General features: G+C 42.1%; 1 protein-coding gene across 1 annotated transcript in view; it reads left to right on the plus strand.

The window, feature by feature from the left end:
* Nucleotides 1-19,220, plus strand: part of NCAPD3 (non-SMC condensin II complex subunit D3) — a 53,937-nt gene that overhangs the window by 1,137 nt on the left and 33,580 nt on the right. Inside the window, exons 2-13 of the mRNA XM_075916399.2 lie at nt 3,678-3,832; nt 4,593-4,755; nt 6,425-6,606; nt 9,633-9,803; nt 9,916-9,977; nt 10,250-10,337; nt 11,595-11,728; nt 12,712-12,784; nt 13,907-14,032; nt 14,408-14,660; nt 15,630-15,692; nt 15,906-15,989. Coding sequence (XP_075772514.2) covers nt 3,678-3,832; nt 4,593-4,755; nt 6,425-6,606; nt 9,633-9,803; nt 9,916-9,977; nt 10,250-10,337; nt 11,595-11,728; nt 12,712-12,784; nt 13,907-14,032; nt 14,408-14,660; nt 15,630-15,692; nt 15,906-15,989 — 1,554 coding nt within the window. The remainder of the gene's footprint in view (nt 1-3,677; nt 3,833-4,592; nt 4,756-6,424; nt 6,607-9,632; nt 9,804-9,915; nt 9,978-10,249; nt 10,338-11,594; nt 11,729-12,711; nt 12,785-13,906; nt 14,033-14,407; nt 14,661-15,629; nt 15,693-15,905; nt 15,990-19,220) is intronic.

A 19,220-nucleotide genomic window follows, 5' to 3' on the forward strand; every position in this document is an offset into this window, starting at 1 on the left:
TCTGTGGATAATAAAAAGCTGCTTAGCTTCATAGATAACCCAAGCTGTTTGATTTAACTTTTGTTTCTAGCTCATTGTATTTCAGAAGCTTGCAGAATGTGTTGTTTTCAAAAATAGTAAGGTGATGTTGTTCCTTTTTGCAGCTAATATTTATCGACATTTTTGTTTGGAAAACTCTGTTGGACCTCATAAGATACTTATTGAGAATTACATTAATATGTACAGTACTAATTTCTTATTGACATAATTATCAGTAATAGACAACAGAAGTTGTCCCTAAGTCCAATAGGCTATGTGCATCTAGTGTGTCTAGTCTTATGGAAAACTTCCATAAGAATTCTAGAGCAAAATTTAGCTGTGTGTGTGTGGGTGGGGGAGTAGGGGTGGTCATAAAAGTAATTCTGTTCATATGAGACTTTGTGTTTAAAGAAATAAGACAAACACAAAAGTTGAGCCAAATTTTAAATTGGCATTCTTGCTGAAATGTTCACCAACAGCAAATCAAATGTACCGTATATACTCGAGTATAAGTCGACCCGAATATAAGCCGAGGCACCTAATTTTACCCCAAAAAACTGGGAAAAAGTATTGACTCGAGTATAAGCCTAGGGTAGGAAATGAGGCAGCTACTGGTAAATGTAAAAAATGAAGATAGATACCAATAAAATTACATGAATATTTATTTCAAAGAAAAACAATAACCTAGCTCTGTAAGTGCAAAAGGGGGTCAACAAAAACAATATGGTATCAAAAATACCATAACTTTAAAAGTACAACAACCTTAGCTCAATCAGCAACCAAGCTAACACACAAGAGCTAAAATCCTTCAAAACTGGAGTTCTCCTCCTCATCATCTGTATGTCCAAACAGAGCTTCAGCTGGTGTGAGGTTATCAGCATAGACATTGTCATCATCACTGACAAACTATTATGGAGTAGTTTTTTAAGAAAGCATATTGGAATGTATTTAACTCACTTAGAAGCAGTCCCAGCTCTACGAACATCAAAATGCAGTATGTAGAAAAAGTAAAAAAAAAAAAATAGTAAATCTGCCCTCTTCCACAACAAGTAAAAATAGCACCTAATGTAGCATCATTGCCAATCTACAGCAGCTATTCAAGTACATGAAAGTTTAAGTAAAATACTTCCAACTTAATCTTAGAAATGTTTTATACCCTTTTAATATATCATTTTTTAAAAAGTTCCTATAAAGCTACATGTGGCATTTCATTTCTTTTCACAAGTTTTAGGAACTGAACTGAGCACTTTTAATATGCTCTGGATTATAAATTCTCTTTAAAAGTTTATTGTGAAATACTGGCAAAACCAATTGTCATTCAACTGGTATATAAACGAGACCCAAGAGTATAATGAATTTCTATCTACAACATTTAGTCAAATCCACCAGGGAAGGGCAGTAATTTCTTTTAAAGTAGAACCCTTTAATTGTTCCTACGTACCTTCCAATATTCAGTTGTATTAAATACATTTCTTCAGACAATTGTCCTAGTATTCAGTCTTTCTTGTGTTTAGTGCACTTACAATCTGGCGTAAGTTACTGTACTAATATGAAACTATTCAGCAGTTTGACAGATTAAATATTTTTAATAAAACAGTACAGGCAGTCCCCGGGTTACGTACAAGATAGGGACTGTAGGTTTGTTCTTAAGTTGAATCTGTATGTAAGTCGGAACTGGCGTCCAGATTCAGCCGCTGCTGAAACTGACCGCCAGTTCTGACTTACATACAGAATCAACTTAAGAACCCCACGCGTCCCCAAGTCAGCTGCTGCTGAAACTGATCAGCAGCTGATTCCAGGAAGCCCGGGGCAGAGCAACTCTGCCTGGGGCTTCCTGTAGTCAGCGCTGGTCAGTTTCAGCAGAAGCTGACTTGGGGACGCCTGGGGCAGAGCAGCTGGGGTGCTGCTGGGTTGCTCCAGTAGCGCCGCTCCTGGGTGCTACTGGACCAACCTAGCAGCACCCCATCTGCTCTGCCCCAGGCGTCCTGATTCAGCCGCTGCTGAAACTGACCAGCAGCGGCTGAATCAGGACCTGGGGCAGAGCAGCTGGGGTGCTGCCGGGTTGGTCCAGTAGTGCCCAGAGCGGGCGCTGCAGGACCAATCGGCAGCGCCCCAGCTGCTCTGCCCCAGAGTCCAAAACAAAAGCCTGGTCTGCTGGGGGGGGGGGGGAGGAAGCACACTAGCTGCGCCCCCCCCTCCCCAGCAGACAAGGGACACGGGGAGCAGAGCCTCTGAGGCTTTGCTCTGGCAAAGCCTCAGAGGGAGGGACCCCGCCGCGGCTGCGGCTTCAGTCCGGGAGCCTGTGGTCTGCTGGGGACGGTTTTCACAAACTATTATAAAGGTTCAGGGATAGCTGAACTCCGGTCATTTGAAGAAGTGGGCTGTACCCACGAAAGCTCATGATACCAGCTACATATTATAAAGGTGTAGACAAGGACAGATTTTCATCCTGTCAATCTGAATTATATCATCTTTATTTTAGTCATTAAAAGTCTAATTGTACTGTCGCTTATATTTGGAAAGCTACATCCTTGAGAATGTCAGGAATAAGGAGAACAAATTGAGTGTGAAGATGATACCTCGGTGAAATAATTATTCAGCAATTGAAAGGCACACCTACAAGCTATCTTGATGTGAAGCAAATATAAGAATCATAATAAGAGGCCAATATGGCTCAATCAGGAACTCTTTAATAACCTAAAAATAAAAAAGGAGTCCTACAATAAGTGGAAACTTGGCTTAATTGTGAAGGAGGAGTACAAAAGAATAGCACAAGCATGTAAGGACAAAATCAGAAAGCCTAACACATATGCATTACATCTAGCAAGAAAGATAAAGCAATAAAAAGATATTCTTTAAATATATTAGGAGCAAGAGAAAGATGAAAGGCCAGAGAAGAGCAACAAAAATGATAAGTTTAGGAAACCTGACATATGAGGAAAGGTTAAAAATTGGGTATGTTTCTGACTGTAAGTATTGTTAAGCTCTGGAATAGACTTGAAAAGTTTGTTGTAGAACCCCCATCATTGGAAGTTTTCACAATTTGGACAAGCACATGTCAAGGATGGTCTGTGTGTACTTGATCCTTCCTTAGTGCTGGGGAATGGATTTGATGACTTCTTAGGGCCCCTTCCAGCCCTATATTTCTGTAATCTAAGGTATTGTCCTTTTTTTACCCTAATAATTGGCTTCTTTCCTGATGAATGGTTAATCAAGAAGGATTTCTTCCCATTTGGTAAGGTTCCTGAGTTAACAGACGTTCAAGGAGAGGTTTGTGTGGAAGGATGTTTTTGGGGAAGAGTGGGATTTGGTGTGGGGAAGACTTTATTCTGTGTTGAAGTTTAAATAGATGCATTTAAGTCAAAGTAAGAGAGATTTTTCTTTAAATGATTGATTGTTCTAAAGGATTTTTTTCAGAATCATTTCAGTGTTAATGGCAGCCCAAAGAGCAGGTACTCCTATCCTAAACTGTTTTACACTTATAAACAACAACTGCCACGTTCCTTCATTCACATTTTGAGTGGTAAATGAAGTGATTCTTGTTCATATTTTTAGCTACCACTTACAAGGTGCTTGAAATGAATAGTTCTATATAAATGTAGTATGTTTTGTATTTTTTGAGTTACTGTGTGTTCTGTGTCTCCCCCCTTGTCTCCTAGCCTGGGTTGACACAGTCTGGGAACTAGACTTCACTGAGACAGAACCCCTGGATTCCAGAATAGAAGAAGGGATCACAGAAGATGGGCTTGATGCATTCACACAACTTTACAAGTATCTCTACTCTTTTGCTTCCGAGGACTATGGGACCACTGAAGTATGTTGGAAATTATCCATCTCTTTATTTGGTGGCAAAGATGTAGCTGTTATATTTTCTAACTATTCATACTCACCCCATCTTTCTGTAGTAGTTTAGTAATTAAATATTTTGACTTCCAAATCAGTAACTGATATTTTATACAATACTATTCAAATAATATACATCTGATAAGGGATACTTTTTAAAACAATTTAATATGTGTGGGGCAAATGGACAGAAGGGCCCTTTTTCAAAATCTTAATGGTAGCTGATAATTTTTTTACATTACAGACTAGTAGTCCCGTGGCACTGTAATAACTAACAAATACAATACACCTGGGTTCCAAAGGTGCCGGATTATCGGATATGCCGGAGTACCAGGAGGTACTCTGTCGGGGGGCTGTGACGGGTCTGCCAGTGGAGAGGGGCAGAACGGCGCAGCGAGGGGCGAACTCTTCACCGTTTTGCAGGGAGGCAGGGGAAGTCCCTCGCAGCAGACCAGGGAGACCGGGAGAAGCTTTTCTTGCCCCGGAGGACACGGGTGGCGACCCGCCGCCCGTGAGCTCCGGGGCAAGAAAAGCCCCATTCGTAAGTGCGGATCCGACATAAGTCGGATCCGCGTAAGTCGGGGACTGCCTGTATCTGTTTTTCATTGAAACCAGCATCATAACCCTTTGTACCTTTTTGATCTGAGTGGCCATGATAGGAAGTGGCCTCAGAGGGGAATTGATGTGTGAGTTAACATAGTTCTCATTGTCAGTTTTCTGCTTTGTCTCAGAATATCTGGACCCTCTTTGCTGAGAACAATCTCTCTCACAAAGCTCTTGTGGCTGTATTGTATCACTTTGTCCAAGTGGCTCAGAATAAAAAGTCTAATGTGCAGCAGCGGTTATATGGTCTCCATGCTGCTGGGCTGTATTTCTTACTGCTTGAAATCCCTGGTAAGTAGAGGCATCCCTCCTTTCTGTTCTTGCTAGTGTGGTTAATTTGACTCAAGCTGTCTGAGCGTGCTTTTACCAGTCCCTTTTTCATAAAAATGTTAAGTGGGATAGACAATGGCTATTGAGCCGTTCCCCTCTGTAGCTGCGTGGATATTCAGTGCTGGAAAGTTGCTATGATATTAGCAGTTTGATGGTACATGTTGGGCCGCCCTGATCCAGCATCCTCCGTTCTGAGTGGTCCCGAACAAGGGAGTTGTCGGACCGGGAATGTCAGGACTGGATCTCTTCCGGGATTCACCTCTTGGCTGCCAACCCCGCCAGTGTGCTGCCCTTGGCCTGCTGGTGGGGCTCCAGTCCAGGTCCTCAGCCATGTTCTGGCTGGCTCCCTGCCCCCGGCCTGGCCGATAGAGCTCCACTCCCCATCAGTAGGGCCACAGCTAGCCTGCTGCGCTCAGTGGAGCGCTACGCCCCCCAGTCACCGTTCTGCTCTAGCTGTCAGCTTGCTAGTCAGGCTCACTGCCTTCAGGCCACTGACCCTGCAGGTTGCCAGACTGGCTGAGTTCTCAGCTGCTGGCAACCTCTGAGGCTGGGGCTCTCTCATTTAGCAATGTCTGTGGTCCGCCTGCCAGACCACAGATGTTGCTGGACCAGAGAGTCCCATACCATAGAAGTTCAACCTGTATATGTGATGTTCTGAGTCCATATCCTAATTGTCAGACATCTTCATCAGTCTGTCTCCATCACTGGCAGTTTTAGCAGAGAGACTTGAATGTGACATGGAGATTGAACTTCACTAGGAGATGATTGTATTGCCAGTTCTTGTGCGGTATCTGTTCTGTGGATTGTGAGGATTCTGCTCACTAATGCTTTGTTGGAAGCAAAATTATCTGATTAATATTGAGAGTAATTGAAGTTTTCTAGTAGACTGAATGTATGGCAGCATCCTTTTGTGTATTAAGGCTCCTATGCACTCTAGTTCAAAATGTTTTTGTTTTTTATAACAGTAAATTCCAGATTGGCTTATTGTTCTATTTTATTAATACCAAGGCTGTGTCTAGACTAGCAAGTTTTTCCACAAAATCAGCTGCTTTTGCGGAAAAACTTGCCAGCTGTCTACACTGGCCGCTTGAATTTCCGCAAGAACACTGACGATCTCATGTAAGAAATCAGTGCTGCTTGTGGAAATACTATGCTGCTCCCATTTGGGCAAAAGCTTTTGAGCAAAAGGGCAAGTGCAGACAGCTCAGCTTTGTTTTGCGCAAAAAAAGTCCCGATTGTGAAAATGGTGATCGGGGCTTTTTTGCGCAAAAGCGCATCTAGATTGGCACGGATGCTTTTCCGCAAAAAGTGCTTTTGTGGAAAAGCGTCCGTGCCAAATTAGACGCTCTTTTCCGCAAATGCTTTTAGCAGAAAACTTTTCCGTTAAAAGCATTTGTGGAAAATCATGCCAGTCTAGACGTAGCCCAACTGAAGATGTAGCTGAATTTTGTTAATTTAAATACTGATTTTTCACTTTCTGAACCTCAAGGCACCAGGATAGTACATGTATTCTAACCATCAGACTGCAAACTAGTGGAGCAGATGGCTACATTATGTTATGCTGTTCATGTTTTTGTAGTTTTGTTTTGAAACTTAAATATTGACTTGTTTTGTATTTTTTTCTGGGCAGGCAGTGTAGCTAATCAGGTGTTCCATCAAGTGATGTTTGACAAATGTCTTCAGAGCCTGGGAAAGACCTGGCCTCAGGAATCTGAACTGACTCGGAAAAGAAAAAAAGACCATGCCAAAAGGTCTCAGGCTGAAGCAAGAAGAAATAAGAAAGGAAGGCCAACCAGGAAAGAGAATTTTGATGTAAGATGATGATCATACAGTACCTTCAGATCCAGAACCTTATGCTCTCTATTAATTCATAACTCAATGGGAAACTGCTTTCATTTTGAAATCAAAAGGAGACTTCACTTCTCTTTCAGCACTTTCAAAGTTGTTTTTTGAAATCAAGCAGTGTTCTTGTAACTTTGTGCATCATTACAAATTTCTAAAAAGCCAGGCATGCAAAGTTAGCTGGCAGGTTTTTTGCTGATGAGTGGATTGTGATAGAAGATAGCGTCCTGTCCTGCAACATCATATTAACACATCCAGCAGTAGAGAGAGTAATGATGTTAATCATAAGTGCAACCTGAAGCTGTCTTGTATATTTAGAAGACCTGTATGTTAGTAGGACTGAAGGACGAAGGGTATTCAGATTTCTGTATTAATCTAATGATGGAAGACTAAGGGCTAAATACTTGCGGTTTCCTATGAAGTGCATATGAGTGTACCTCTTGAAAAGTTCTAGCTTTTCTAAAACTTTTGTTGTGCTTAGTTGACTCCTGGACATAAAAAATATGAAGGAATATGAGGGCAGAGTTGTGGTGAGAGAGGGTACGTCTACACTACAGCCCTAATTCGAACTAACTTAGTTCGAATTAGTTAATTGGAACTAAGCTAATTCGAATTAGTGCATCTAGACCTAAAAACTAATTCGAATTAGCATTTTGCTGATTCAAACTAGCATGTCTACATTGAGTGGACCCTGAACCGAAGTTAAGGCTGGCCGGAACCAGGACTTAGAGTGTGGAGCTGCTGCCTCAGGCTAGCCGAGGGCTGTGCTTAAAGGGATCTGACCCCCACCCCGGACAGACAGTTGTCAGGGTTCCCCGCTTACTTGTCTACCTCGATGAGGGACAGCAAAGCAATCCTGTCTTGGAGTGCCCTGAGTGCCCACACTCGGCACATCACAGCACTCGGCCATCAGCCTGGCTGCACTTGCCACAGGCTGCTATCCGGGGGGGGGGTCATTCGGGGGCTGTCAGGATCCAGGAGGCCCTGCAGGAGAGCTTCCCCCCGAGGAGCCCACAGAGCCACCCCAGTCCTCCCCATCGGGGGCTCGTGCCCCATTCCTCCGTCACCTCCTTCCAGTTACCCCTCCCTAGCTCCCCTTCCTGATGTAAAAAATAAAGGACACGTGTGTTCAAAAATAGAAACTCTCTTTATTTAACAAAACTGTGGTGGGGGGAGATTAACCTCTCGGGAGACTGGGCGAAGGAGGTGGGAGAGGGGAGGGGGAAACCTGGGATGAGGGAGCTGGAAGGGGGAAGCCAGGGGAAGTATAAAACTATGGTACGCCATATCTTCAGTACTGTGTACAGATGTGGTCTCCTCACCTCAAAAAAGATATTTTGGCCTTGGAAAGGGTTCAGAAAAGGGCAACTAAAATGATTAGGGGTTTGGAACAGGTCCCATATGAAGAGAGGCTAAAGAGACTGGGACTTTTCAGCTTAGAAAAGAGGAGACTGAGGGGGGATAAGATAGAGGTCTATAAAAGCATGAGTGGTGTGGAGAGGGTGCATAACAATAAGTTCCTCATTAGTTCCCATAATAGAAGGACTAGACACCAAATGAAATGAATGGACAGCAGGTTTAAAACTAATAAGCGAAAGTTCTTCTTCACACAGCACATAGTCAACCTGTGGAACTCCTTGCCACATGAGGCTGTGAAGGCTAGAACTGTAACAGAGTTTAAAGAGAAGTTAGATAAATTCATGGAGGTTGGGTCCATGGAGTGCTATTAGCCAGGGGCTAGGAACGGTGTCCCTGGCCTGTTTGTCAGAGGCTGGAGATGGATGGCACGAGACAAATCGCTTGGTCATTGTCTTCGGTCCATCCCCTCCGGGGTACGTGGTGTTGGCTGCTGTTGGTGTTGGCAGACAGGCTACTGGGCTAGATGGACCTTTGGTCTGACCCAGTACGGCCGTTCTTATGTTCTAAGCTCAGTGTCGGGGGTCTCACTGGACCAACTTGATTTTCATGCAAACCTGCTCCTGGGTTTGCATGTGGCCTTTGGTGGCCAGGCTGGCAGCTATCCTGCCCTAGATGGCCACTTTCCTGTGCCTGGTGCAGAGGTCGTGGACATTGGAGGCCTCCCTCCAAACCTGGATGAGGTCCATGATCTCCACACTAGACCAGGCGGGTGCCCGCCTCTTGTGGCCCCGGGCAGGCTCCTGGGAGCCCCCAGCCTGGTCCTGGGAAGAGGCAGAGGGCTGGGTGGCAGTGAGTGGCTGGTTCGTGCTGTGCCAGGTGCAGGGTCTGCTGGCTGGGTGCTGGCAGGCTTGCAACTGGCACGAGCACCATAGCCAGACCGTACCCCTTTAAGGGCTCCGGGGCCGGGAGGGGGGCAGAAGAGTTTCCCTGGTTTGGCCCAGAGTGGCCACCTGGGCAACCTGGGAAGAGCTAGCTTCCCACTAGTTCGAATTAAGTGGCTACACAGCCCTTAATTCGAACTATTTAATTTGAACTAGGCATTAGTCCTTGTAGAATAAGTTTTACCTAGTTTGAATTAAGCGCTCTGCTAGTTCGAATTAAGTTCGAACTAGCGGTTTGTATGTGTAGCACCTATCAAAGTTAATTCGAACTAATGGCTGTTAGTTCGAATTAACTTTATAGTGTAGACATACCCAGACAGTGGAAAAGAGTAGGTAGAGCTAGGAATTTAGGTATTTGGCTTTGTGTAGATCAATATCAGTATTCAGACACCCAACCCTTGTTCTGCAGGGGTGGTGTATATGTGAGAGGGGGAGGAGTTGGTAAACTCTCAGAAGGAAATAAACCGTGACATTTCCCTGTATGTCACATCCTGTCTCTAGTAATACTAAATTCCATTAAATCTTTTGCAAGAACATGTTTGATATGTTGGATACAAATTCCAGTCCTACTTAACTATTAACCAAGTACATAAGCTAATCAGAATTTCTGCATAGTACAAACAAGAGTTTCTGATTTCTAAGGAAAAAAGGCAATTTTAGCTATGATAAATGATGTTCTGCCTTCTACCAATCTAGATGGATGAGATCTTTGAAGAGGAGGAAGATCAAGAAGAAGAGATTTATTTTTCAGCACGTGACTTGCTTCAAATTCGTGAAGCCATCTTTCTCCTCCTGAAAAACTTCTTAAGACTTCTGCCCAAGTTCTCTCTGAAAGAGAAACCTCTTTGTGTGCTGAATTGCATGCAGGTAACTAAAACTATTGAGACTCGGGTATGTAGGCACATCCTCGCCCCTTCCCATTACCACCATCACCACTACCGCTCACATAACCTCCCCTCTTTGTTTTTTTACCTTGTAGATCTTTGTTGAGTTAACAAGCTTTGAACCTGCAGTGCGTGAATTTGAGTTTTCAGGAACAATGTGAGCTGTTACTTTTTAATATTTATACATTGTTTTGGAGAGAGAAAGCAGTGAATATATTAGATAGAAATATTCTTTGGATGTTACAATGAAAACTGATTTTTCTCTAGATAAATTTGGAATGTGTGGTCTTCCTAGATTTACATAGAAACTATAATCAGTGAATTTAAAATATGGCTTTCCAGTTAATACATAGTATGTTTGGTCACTTTAATAAAGTAAATAAATATCCAGCAGTAAGTGAAACCACTTCAGCATGTTCTTTTGTTTAGGAACATTAACCAAGCAAAATATGTCCCAGAGTTGGCCTATCATGGGCTGTTCTTGCTGTGCTCCCCTCTTCATGGTGCAGAAGATAAGGTAAAAATCGTAGTCTTTCAGGACCTTATACATCAAAAGGGAACAATTATTTCCCCCTTTAGTAGATCACTTTAATGATATACTTAAGTTTCCCATTTGGGGATAGGCCTAGGTACTTCTTTTTCCTCATGCCTCTTTTCTGCAACTTCTATGATGACTGTTGTGTATTTATACACCTTAGTTTAATGAAAACATTTTGGCAATTGTGTATCAAAATCAGGATAGTTATGTAAAATTGCATCTCTTCAGTATCTTAGAGCAGAGAATCTAAACAGTTTCTGACTTTAACTGACAATTCTTTCGCTACCTGCTAGGTGGTGCCCTAATTCTGTTATATTCTGTGTTGTGGTTTTTAGTGATATTCAAAAGTGGGAATTGTGGGAATATTACTCACTGTGGGAAGCAGGATTAATGCAAACTGGCAGAAAATTCTTTCTCATAGGGACATCTAATTATTTTGCAAGTCTGCAGTTTGGCCTTGTTTGTTAAATCAAGCCCCCCTCATTTGAACTTAGAAAGTATCCGTGTTTTTCGGGATTGCAATATAATACCAAGAAGCCACTAACGCTCATTTGTTCAGAATTTGGATCCTGTTTTCTACCTCTCCTTTCCAAGGCCCCTCAGCCAAAATATATGAATAATAGAGACAGTGTGACAACTAAAGTATGGCAAGCATGGAACACCAAAAATGTACTTTCTGCACCATCCATGCGAAGGCATTTAATTTAAGGTGCTTTCTGTGAGAAAGTTATGAATTTCCTCAAATTCAGTGGATTTCTGTTGCAACTGATTTAGAGTTGAAGGCTAGAAATCTATCTGACTGTATAACACAGGCATTTGAATTTCAGTCAGTTAACTTCTATATTGTGTTACACTCAAAATTATGCACCTTGTTAACTCAATTGCCTTGCTACAAAGTAACTTTTTAGGTCTTTTCAGACTTGTATGACATCAGTTAAGGTAAGTTTATCCGCAATACAAGAAAAGTGCTATCTGTCTGTAGCCTCCCTTTTAAAATATTCTGTTTTGGATTTTGTTAGGGAAAATTGTACAGTGTGAACCTGCCTGGCTTTAGATGACTTTATTAACTACAGTAACATGTTTTGTTAGTCTTTAAGGTGCTACAAGGCTATTTGTTGTTTTTTAAGTTTTTCCTATTACAGACTAACTTGTCTACCCCTCTGAAGCTTTTATTAACCAAGTCATTCTTCTAGTTCTTGTTGCTGAAGATTTGCTGATTCTGGCTGTCTCTTCCAGACTCTGCGCCGTATCTTCTGTCGTCTTCTCAATGTCATCCTCATGCTGCAAGGAGAGGAAGGATCCAGGCATACAGCCCATTCTATTACATCACAAGCTATTAGTGCTAGGAATCATGGAATACAATTCATCAGGTGACATACAAAGTTATTGTCTTCCCTTTGGCATTATCTCCCTCCTGATTGCTAGTTAATAAAGAATTAGAATAGCTATGGTTTACTCTGCTACTGTTTTGCATGGATGAGGATCGATTTCAGTTTCTGTCATGAGAGCTAACATAGATTTTGCCTTTTGGGGAAAGGTTGAAAAATGGGATGGGAGGGCAAAGATCTCCTGTTTTAGACTTTCATCAAATTCTGGGGATTTTAGTTCATAACAGAGTGCGGTGAAGGAGACATTATTAATTAGGAATTTATCCTTTAATTTTCTATTCATCTTTTTGCATTTTAGCTTTTTGTTTTCCTTTGTGCTATTCTCTATGCTTGGAGCAGTATCTTCCTAGGGCCTATTATTTCTTCCAACCCTATTCTTAAAACCTATTCCTTTCTGGAATCTTTCTTATATAGGCTCTGCACCTTTATTTGGCATCCCCTACCTGTACTACTGTCCCTTGTCTTGTCTGCTATTGAATACAGATGTTTGGAACAGATGGGACACATTTAATTCTGGTTTGCAAAGTGCTGTTCAAGTTTTTGGCTTTATTTAAGATTGTTTAATTGCAATTAACTAGTGAGGGCTCTGAGCACTTGAGTGCTGGTGGACTTAATAGAACCAGCCCAGGTATGGAGCCAACCCAGGTAGTGTTATGTTGTGCTGCATTCCCAAGAGGGTAAGGTTTAGTTTTTACATGGAGTTTGGTTTTAGTATACCACTACCGATGTGTTGCTTTTAAGAGCAGCTCCTGTTTCTGATTTCCTCTTCTTGCACTTAGAAACAAGAATATTTTAAAAGTGCTGTTTATACAGAGACCATTGAACCAAGTTTAACAGTGAGGGGTGGAATAAGGAAGCTCTGTGTACAGCTGCCTCTCTGAATATAGGAGATGGCCTTGTGCTAAGATTTTGCTCCCTATCACAAAAGCAGCCTGTTACAATTTGCTTGTTTCTGTTTTGTGCAGCTTTATAGTAGATGAACTAAAGGAAGTCATCTTTCCGGTGCTCCGAATCTTACTTCAGCATATCTGTGCCAAGGTATCTTAGGTCTTTTTTATTAGGGATGATAAATTGCATGTAATCTGGTAACTGTGTAGCCAAATACTTTGTTGGTTACACGGTTATCCAATAAGTGGCTCTGCACTGAAAATACCTAATGATTCTGAGCTGGGACCCAAGCCAGTCTGCCCATCTGCTGGCTCCTTAGATACTTTTAATGCAGAGCCGCAGCAGGGGATGCTGCCGGGACCCGGCATGAGCTGAGACTGAGCCAGCCACCCCCCTAAAACATTTACACATATAGCTGCAGTGTGTGTGTGGAGGGGAGGGAGAAAACGGGGGGAGGGGAGGAGATTGCATGTAGCTCTTAGCATGAACCAATAAACATCTGCTTGCCAATTAATCATTTAACCAGACACACTTATATCCCTGCCTTTTATATCTCAGATCTAAAGGGAGCAGCACTATTCTTTGATAGAATATGATGCTTATGAATAAACACGGAGAAACCATTTTCTTAAAGATTTTTAAATAGTGAAAATTATCACCATAGGTTTTCTATTGGCTGTTTGAGAGTGTCTGAGATTGACAGTATGAAAACACACATCTAAAGAGCCACGCTGTCACAACAAAGTGTAATATGCATCTTAGCAGAGATTCTTGTGGACACTCCACTGTTCACGGTTGCTTGTACCTTCTATTGACATTTTTAACAATAATTTTAAAAATCCTGCGACAAAGGAATTACTTATGTGGCCAAGTAAAATTAAAGAAACATTTGACATGTGTAGTTACTGTTGATGTGACTTCAGAAGCTGGAAACAAGGATAACAAGAAGCCTGTGACCAGCTAGGGTGTCCGTGGATCATCCTTGAAATCAAGTTTTTCTAGCTTTCACAGTTGTCTTTGGCAGCTAATATTACCCCATTTTAAAAAGGGGGAATCTTTGCTTTTTAGCATTTGTGACATGCCAAGGACCGTATGTTGACTCATTTATAAAGACAAGTTTAGAATGCTGAAATTACTGGTAGCCAGTCCTGCTAGGCTATATTACCTTCTTGAATAACCTGATATTTATTCTGAAGATTGAAATGCTTTTTAGCTATCATTATAAACAACCAGACTTTTGGTCTTGGCAAATTCCTTGTCCTTGTATTTTAGGTCCCAGATAAATCTGACTATCGTACCTATGCTGCAGAAGCCCTGATGAAATTGCTGAATAAGCTCCCTTGTACAGAGTATGCTCACTTTATAGCTTGGCTTTATAGATACTCGCATAATACCAAGGTAAGTGGCTTTGCTTTTTAATATACCAGGCTTTTGGACATAGCTGTGTTTTGAGCATGTAAAACACTGTATAAGTAGTGAAGAGTATTTTTTTCTTATTGCTATTTTCTTAATACAGCCGGTCCCCAAGTTATGAACACGTCGACTTCTGACCGTTCGTACTTACGACCAACCTCCCATTAAGCCCAATATAGACGGTCGCCAAGTTACAAACGCGCGATCCGCGCTTACTAACAGCGCGGCCGCATTTAAAAGCCTGTATTCCAACTTACAAACAAATCGAGTTATGACCAGGTGTTCGGAATGTAACCTGTTCATAAGTCGGGTACTACCTGTACGTACATAATGGACAATCTTGTGTACTTCTCTTCCTAGATTTCTTACAGAGTGTTTGCCCTTGATGTAGCCTTAGCTCTGTTGGACCTACCAGAGAGGAAACCGGACAGCTCTCTGACTGGGGAGCATCAGAAGCTTCTAAAGCACAAGTTTCTGGTGCAGGATATGGTCTTTGGCCGCTGCTCAGACAAGGCACCTACAGTCCGCAGCAAAGCACTATCCAGTTTTGCTTACTGTTTGGAAATGAAAGCTGCCACTACATTGGATAGCATACAGGAGTTACTACAAGGCAGTATGTATGGCAGCTGAATTCAGTGCTGCTAAATATCTCTTGATTTGGGGGGAGGGAGATAATTATTAGGAGATCAAAGATCTGATTGTCAAGGAATTGGAAATCTGTGCATTAGGGATGTAAGTGACTAGTCGATTGTATCAGTGACTGTATCAGAGGCAGCAAGGTGGTGGGGGGAGCAGGAGCTGGTGCTGGGTGGGACCAGCTTAAGTCAGTTTCCTCCAGCACTGTCTCAGTGAGGGGGCAGAAGGGCAGCATGGGAAACTGTGCGAGAGGGGACTCGAGCAGTCCCCACTTGCGCTGGGTCCCAACTGCTGCGCTTCTGTCTTTTAAATGTAGTAAGAGCCCTATGGGGCTCTTGCTACATTTCAAAGGCAGAGGCACAGCAGTCAGGACCTGGAGCAAGTGGGAACTGCTTGAGTCCCTGCTTGCCCCGGGTTCCCTGCTGTACCTCTGCCTTTTAAATGTAGGAAGAACCGTGGGTGGCTCTTCCTACATTTAAAAGGCAGAGATGCAGCAGGAATAGTGCGCCCCCTTCCCACCATTGACTAATTGAGTAGATGGTTAATAGAAATTTAACATCCCTAATGTGTATAGGTCCCTTTAGGTATTTTGACAAAAGTGTCTTGTTACTCATTAAAACTAGTATTTAGGATTTATTGACCATATGACTGTTTTAAACAGATGACTTTGAAAGACATTTACAAATTGCTAAATGACTCATTTAAAAAAATAAATTCCTCATTCCTGACATTCAGTTGTTATATCTTCAGAAACCTTTAGTGTCTGGAAAGTTTGACTTTCTTGTGTTGAGAATGCTAAATTTCCCATGGTGAGATAAAAAGCCAGATGGCATGCTCCAGTACTGCATCTGTAGTCTTCTTTTTTTAGACTACCTGCTTGGTTATTTTTGGAAAGAAGAATCCTGAATGGAATTATCTCGTTTGATTCTTTTTCTTCTTTCTGTAGCTTCTGGTCATACACTTCTAGACACCAACAACTACCCTGAGAGTTTGATAACTCACACAGAAGGTAAAGTATTCTCTTTTTTTTTTTTCTTCCTCTTTTCCTCCACATTTCTTATGTTCTCTACAGAGAAGCTATCTGATATATGAAATATCTGGGGGGGAAGAGGAGAGTACAAAAAATTCTCCATTTAGTGATCTGCTCCACTGTGCAGAGAATATAGAGAATATATTCTTTTTGTATTCTCAACCTTTTCTGTACTGATTTTTTTTCTCTTAGTTCCCTCCAACCATCCACTGAAGACTCTTCCAACTTTCAAGACCATTGAATTGACCAGAGATGGTGATACTACAGTGTTTGATGGTATGTCAAAATCATACTTGTTTTTTTAGCTGATACTAGGTTTTGCAAGTATCTAGTGGCAATCAGATCCCCTTACGTGTACTTAGCTTCTAGATTGCTATATAAATAGATCTTTCTGTGGAGATTGTAGGTTCCACTTACATGTGATATCGGGAGGGGAGGAATTTTCAGTCTTAATGAAATTCCATTTCCATGTAAGTCTGGAAGGACCACCCTGGAAAGTGTATTTAATCTTGACATATTGATATTCATTTATACTGATATGGCAGAAGCACTTGTCAAAAAGCAGATTAATTATCATTTCTTTTGGAAGGAATAAATTGGATTATAACACTAGTAGCTCCATTGCTTATAATGTTAATCATATCTCTTGCTTCAATGCACAAGGAACAAAGGTTTTCCCCAGATAAATATTGCACCTCTATCTAGGTGCAACAGATAAGTGTAAAAATGTAATACAAAAAGTCAAAAAGGAGTTTGAAGAAGAGCTAGCCAAAAAATCAAAAAGTAATAAACATTTTGCTAAGGATATCAAAAGCAGGAAGCCTGCTAAACAACCCGGGGGGACCCTGGACGATCAAGATGCCAAAGGAGCACTCAAAGAGGATAAAGTAATTGCGGAGAAACTAAAGGAATTCTTCACTTTGATCTTCATGGCTGAGGATGTTAGGGAGATTCCCAAACCTTTCTTTTTAGGCGACAAACCTGAGGAATTGTCTCAGAGTGAAGTATCATTAGAGGAGAGTTTGGAACAAATTGATAAACTTAACAGTAACAAGTCACCAGAACCAGTTGGCATTCACCCAAGAGTTCAAAAAGAACACAGATGTGAAACAGCAGAACTATTAACTGTGGTTTGTAACCTATGCTTTAAATCTGCTTCAGTTCCTAATGACTGGAAGATAGCTCATGTGATGCCAATATTTAAAAAAGGTTCTAGAGGTGATCCCAGCAATTACAGACCAATAAGTCTGTCAGTTCCAGGCAAATCAGTTGAAACTATAGTAAAAAAATAAAATTGTCAGACACGTAAATGAACATAATTGGCAAAGTCCCTTGCCAAAGGCTCTTAAATAAGTAAGTTGTCATGAGATAAGAGGGAAGGTCCACTCATGCATTGATAACTGATTAAAAGACAGAAAACAACGGGTAGGAATAAATGATATGTTTTCAGAATAGAGAGAAGAAACTAGTGGTGTCCCCCAATGGTCTGTACTGGGATCAGTCCTATTCAACATATTTTTTAAAATTGGAGAAAGGGTAACAGTGAAATGGCAAAATTTGCAGATGATACTAACCTGCTCAAAATAAGACCAAAGCAGACTGTGAAGAGCTTCAAAAAGATCTCACCAAACTAAGCGATTGGGCAACAAAATGGCAAATGAAAAGTAATGTTGGTAAATGTAAAGTAATTCACATTGGAGAAAATAATCCCAACTATACATGCGATATGATGGGGACTAATTTAGCTACAACTACTGTGACAGGGTTAAGAACAAAAGTAGTGGAGGAGAGATCTATAAGTTTCAGACTAAGGAAATCCCTGCCCTCAGAGTAACAGGAAGGGGCTGGTTTAGAACCAGCAGAGGCAAGCTGGGGCAGTGGAACAGCTGGGGCTAATTGTCCAGCCTAGCCCAATTAGAACACCGGGGGGTAATTAAGAAAACCAGTTCAGACTGGCTATAAAAGAAGCTTGCCTGCAGTGTAGGGTGTTTGCAGCTGCGAGGAAGGAGGAGAGCGCTACTGGGAGTAAGAGGGAAGGAGATCACAACTAGGAGGACGAACTGGGGAGAAGGAAGGTGCTGGGGAACGTGTGGGGAAGTAGCCCAGGGGTCTTGGAGCTGTATTATCGCAGGTGTCGGGGATTCACACAAGCAGCTACTTTCATGTGGCCCTGGCCTGAAACCCAAAGTAGAGGGTGGGCCCCCGATTCTCCCCCCCCCCCCCCCCAACACCCACCTCCCGATTTCCACGCAGAGGAAAGGACTGGAGTTTATTCTCTGTTTTACCATATGCTAGCCAGTGATAAAAAGAACTCCAACAGCTAAAGCCCCGAGTGTGGTGCCTAAAACTGTGGGCTGCTGTGAGCCTCTGAGGCAAGCAAATCCACCAGGAAGCGCTGGACCCACTGGGGTTTCTTTGGAGCCTTGTCACACTACTCAAGAGAGATCTTGGAGTTATTGTGGATAGTTCTCTGAAAACATCCACTCAGTGTGCAGCTGCAGTCAAAAAAGCAAACAATGTTAGGAATCATTAAAAAGGGGATAGAGAATAAGACAGAAAACATCTTATTGCCTCTATATCAAACTAATGTACACGCATGTCTTAAATACTGCATATAGATGTGGTCGCCTCATCTCAAAAAAGATATATTGGCATTGGAAAAGATTCAGAAAAGGGCAACAAAAATAATTAGGGGTTTGGAACGGGTCTAGTATGAAGAGAGATTAAAAAGACTGGGACTTTTCAGCTTAGAAAAGAGGAGACTAGGGGGCTATGATACAGGTCTATAAAATCATGACTGGTGTGGAAAAAGTGAACAAGGAAAAGTTATTTACTTATTCCCATAACATGAGAACTAGGAACTTCAGGGGGTAACCGAATTAGTCTGTTAGGATACATCTACACTAGCCCCCTAGTTCGAACTAGGGAGGCTAACGAGAGCAACCCGAAATTGCTAATGAAGCATGGGATTTAAATATCCCACGCTTGATTAGCATAATCCCGGCCGGTCGCCATTTTTGGAAACTGGCTAACCCGAAGTAACTGCCCGTGTCTACGCGCGGCAGAGAAGCAGGATTCCAAGAGAAACCCCGTCATTTGAATTGACTGTTAAACCTCATTCCACAAGGAATAACAGTTAATTTGAACTAAGGGGTTTCTCTCGGAATCCTGCTTCTCTGCCGCGTGTAGACACAAGCAGTTCTCAGAATCCCGCTTCTCTGCCGCGTGTAGACGCAGGCAGTTACTTCGGGCTAGTCAGTTTCCAAAAATGGCGACCGGACGGGATTATGCTAATCAAGCGCGGGATATTTAAATCCAGCGCTTCATTAGCAATTTTGGTCGCCCTCATTAGCCTCCCTAGTTCGAACTAGGGGGCTAGTGTAGACGTACCCATACAGAAAAAACAATAAATGGTCTGGTAGCACTTTATAGACTAACGAAACATGTAGGTGGTATCACGAGCTTTCGTGGGCATAGCCCATTTCTTCAGATGGCCCAAATGAAATG

Source organism: Pelodiscus sinensis, chromosome 25, assembly GCF_052426305.1.
Source record: "Pelodiscus sinensis isolate ZL-2025 chromosome 25, ASM5242630v1, whole genome shotgun sequence".
Lineage (NCBI taxonomy): Eukaryota > Metazoa > Chordata > Testudines > Trionychidae > Pelodiscus > Pelodiscus sinensis.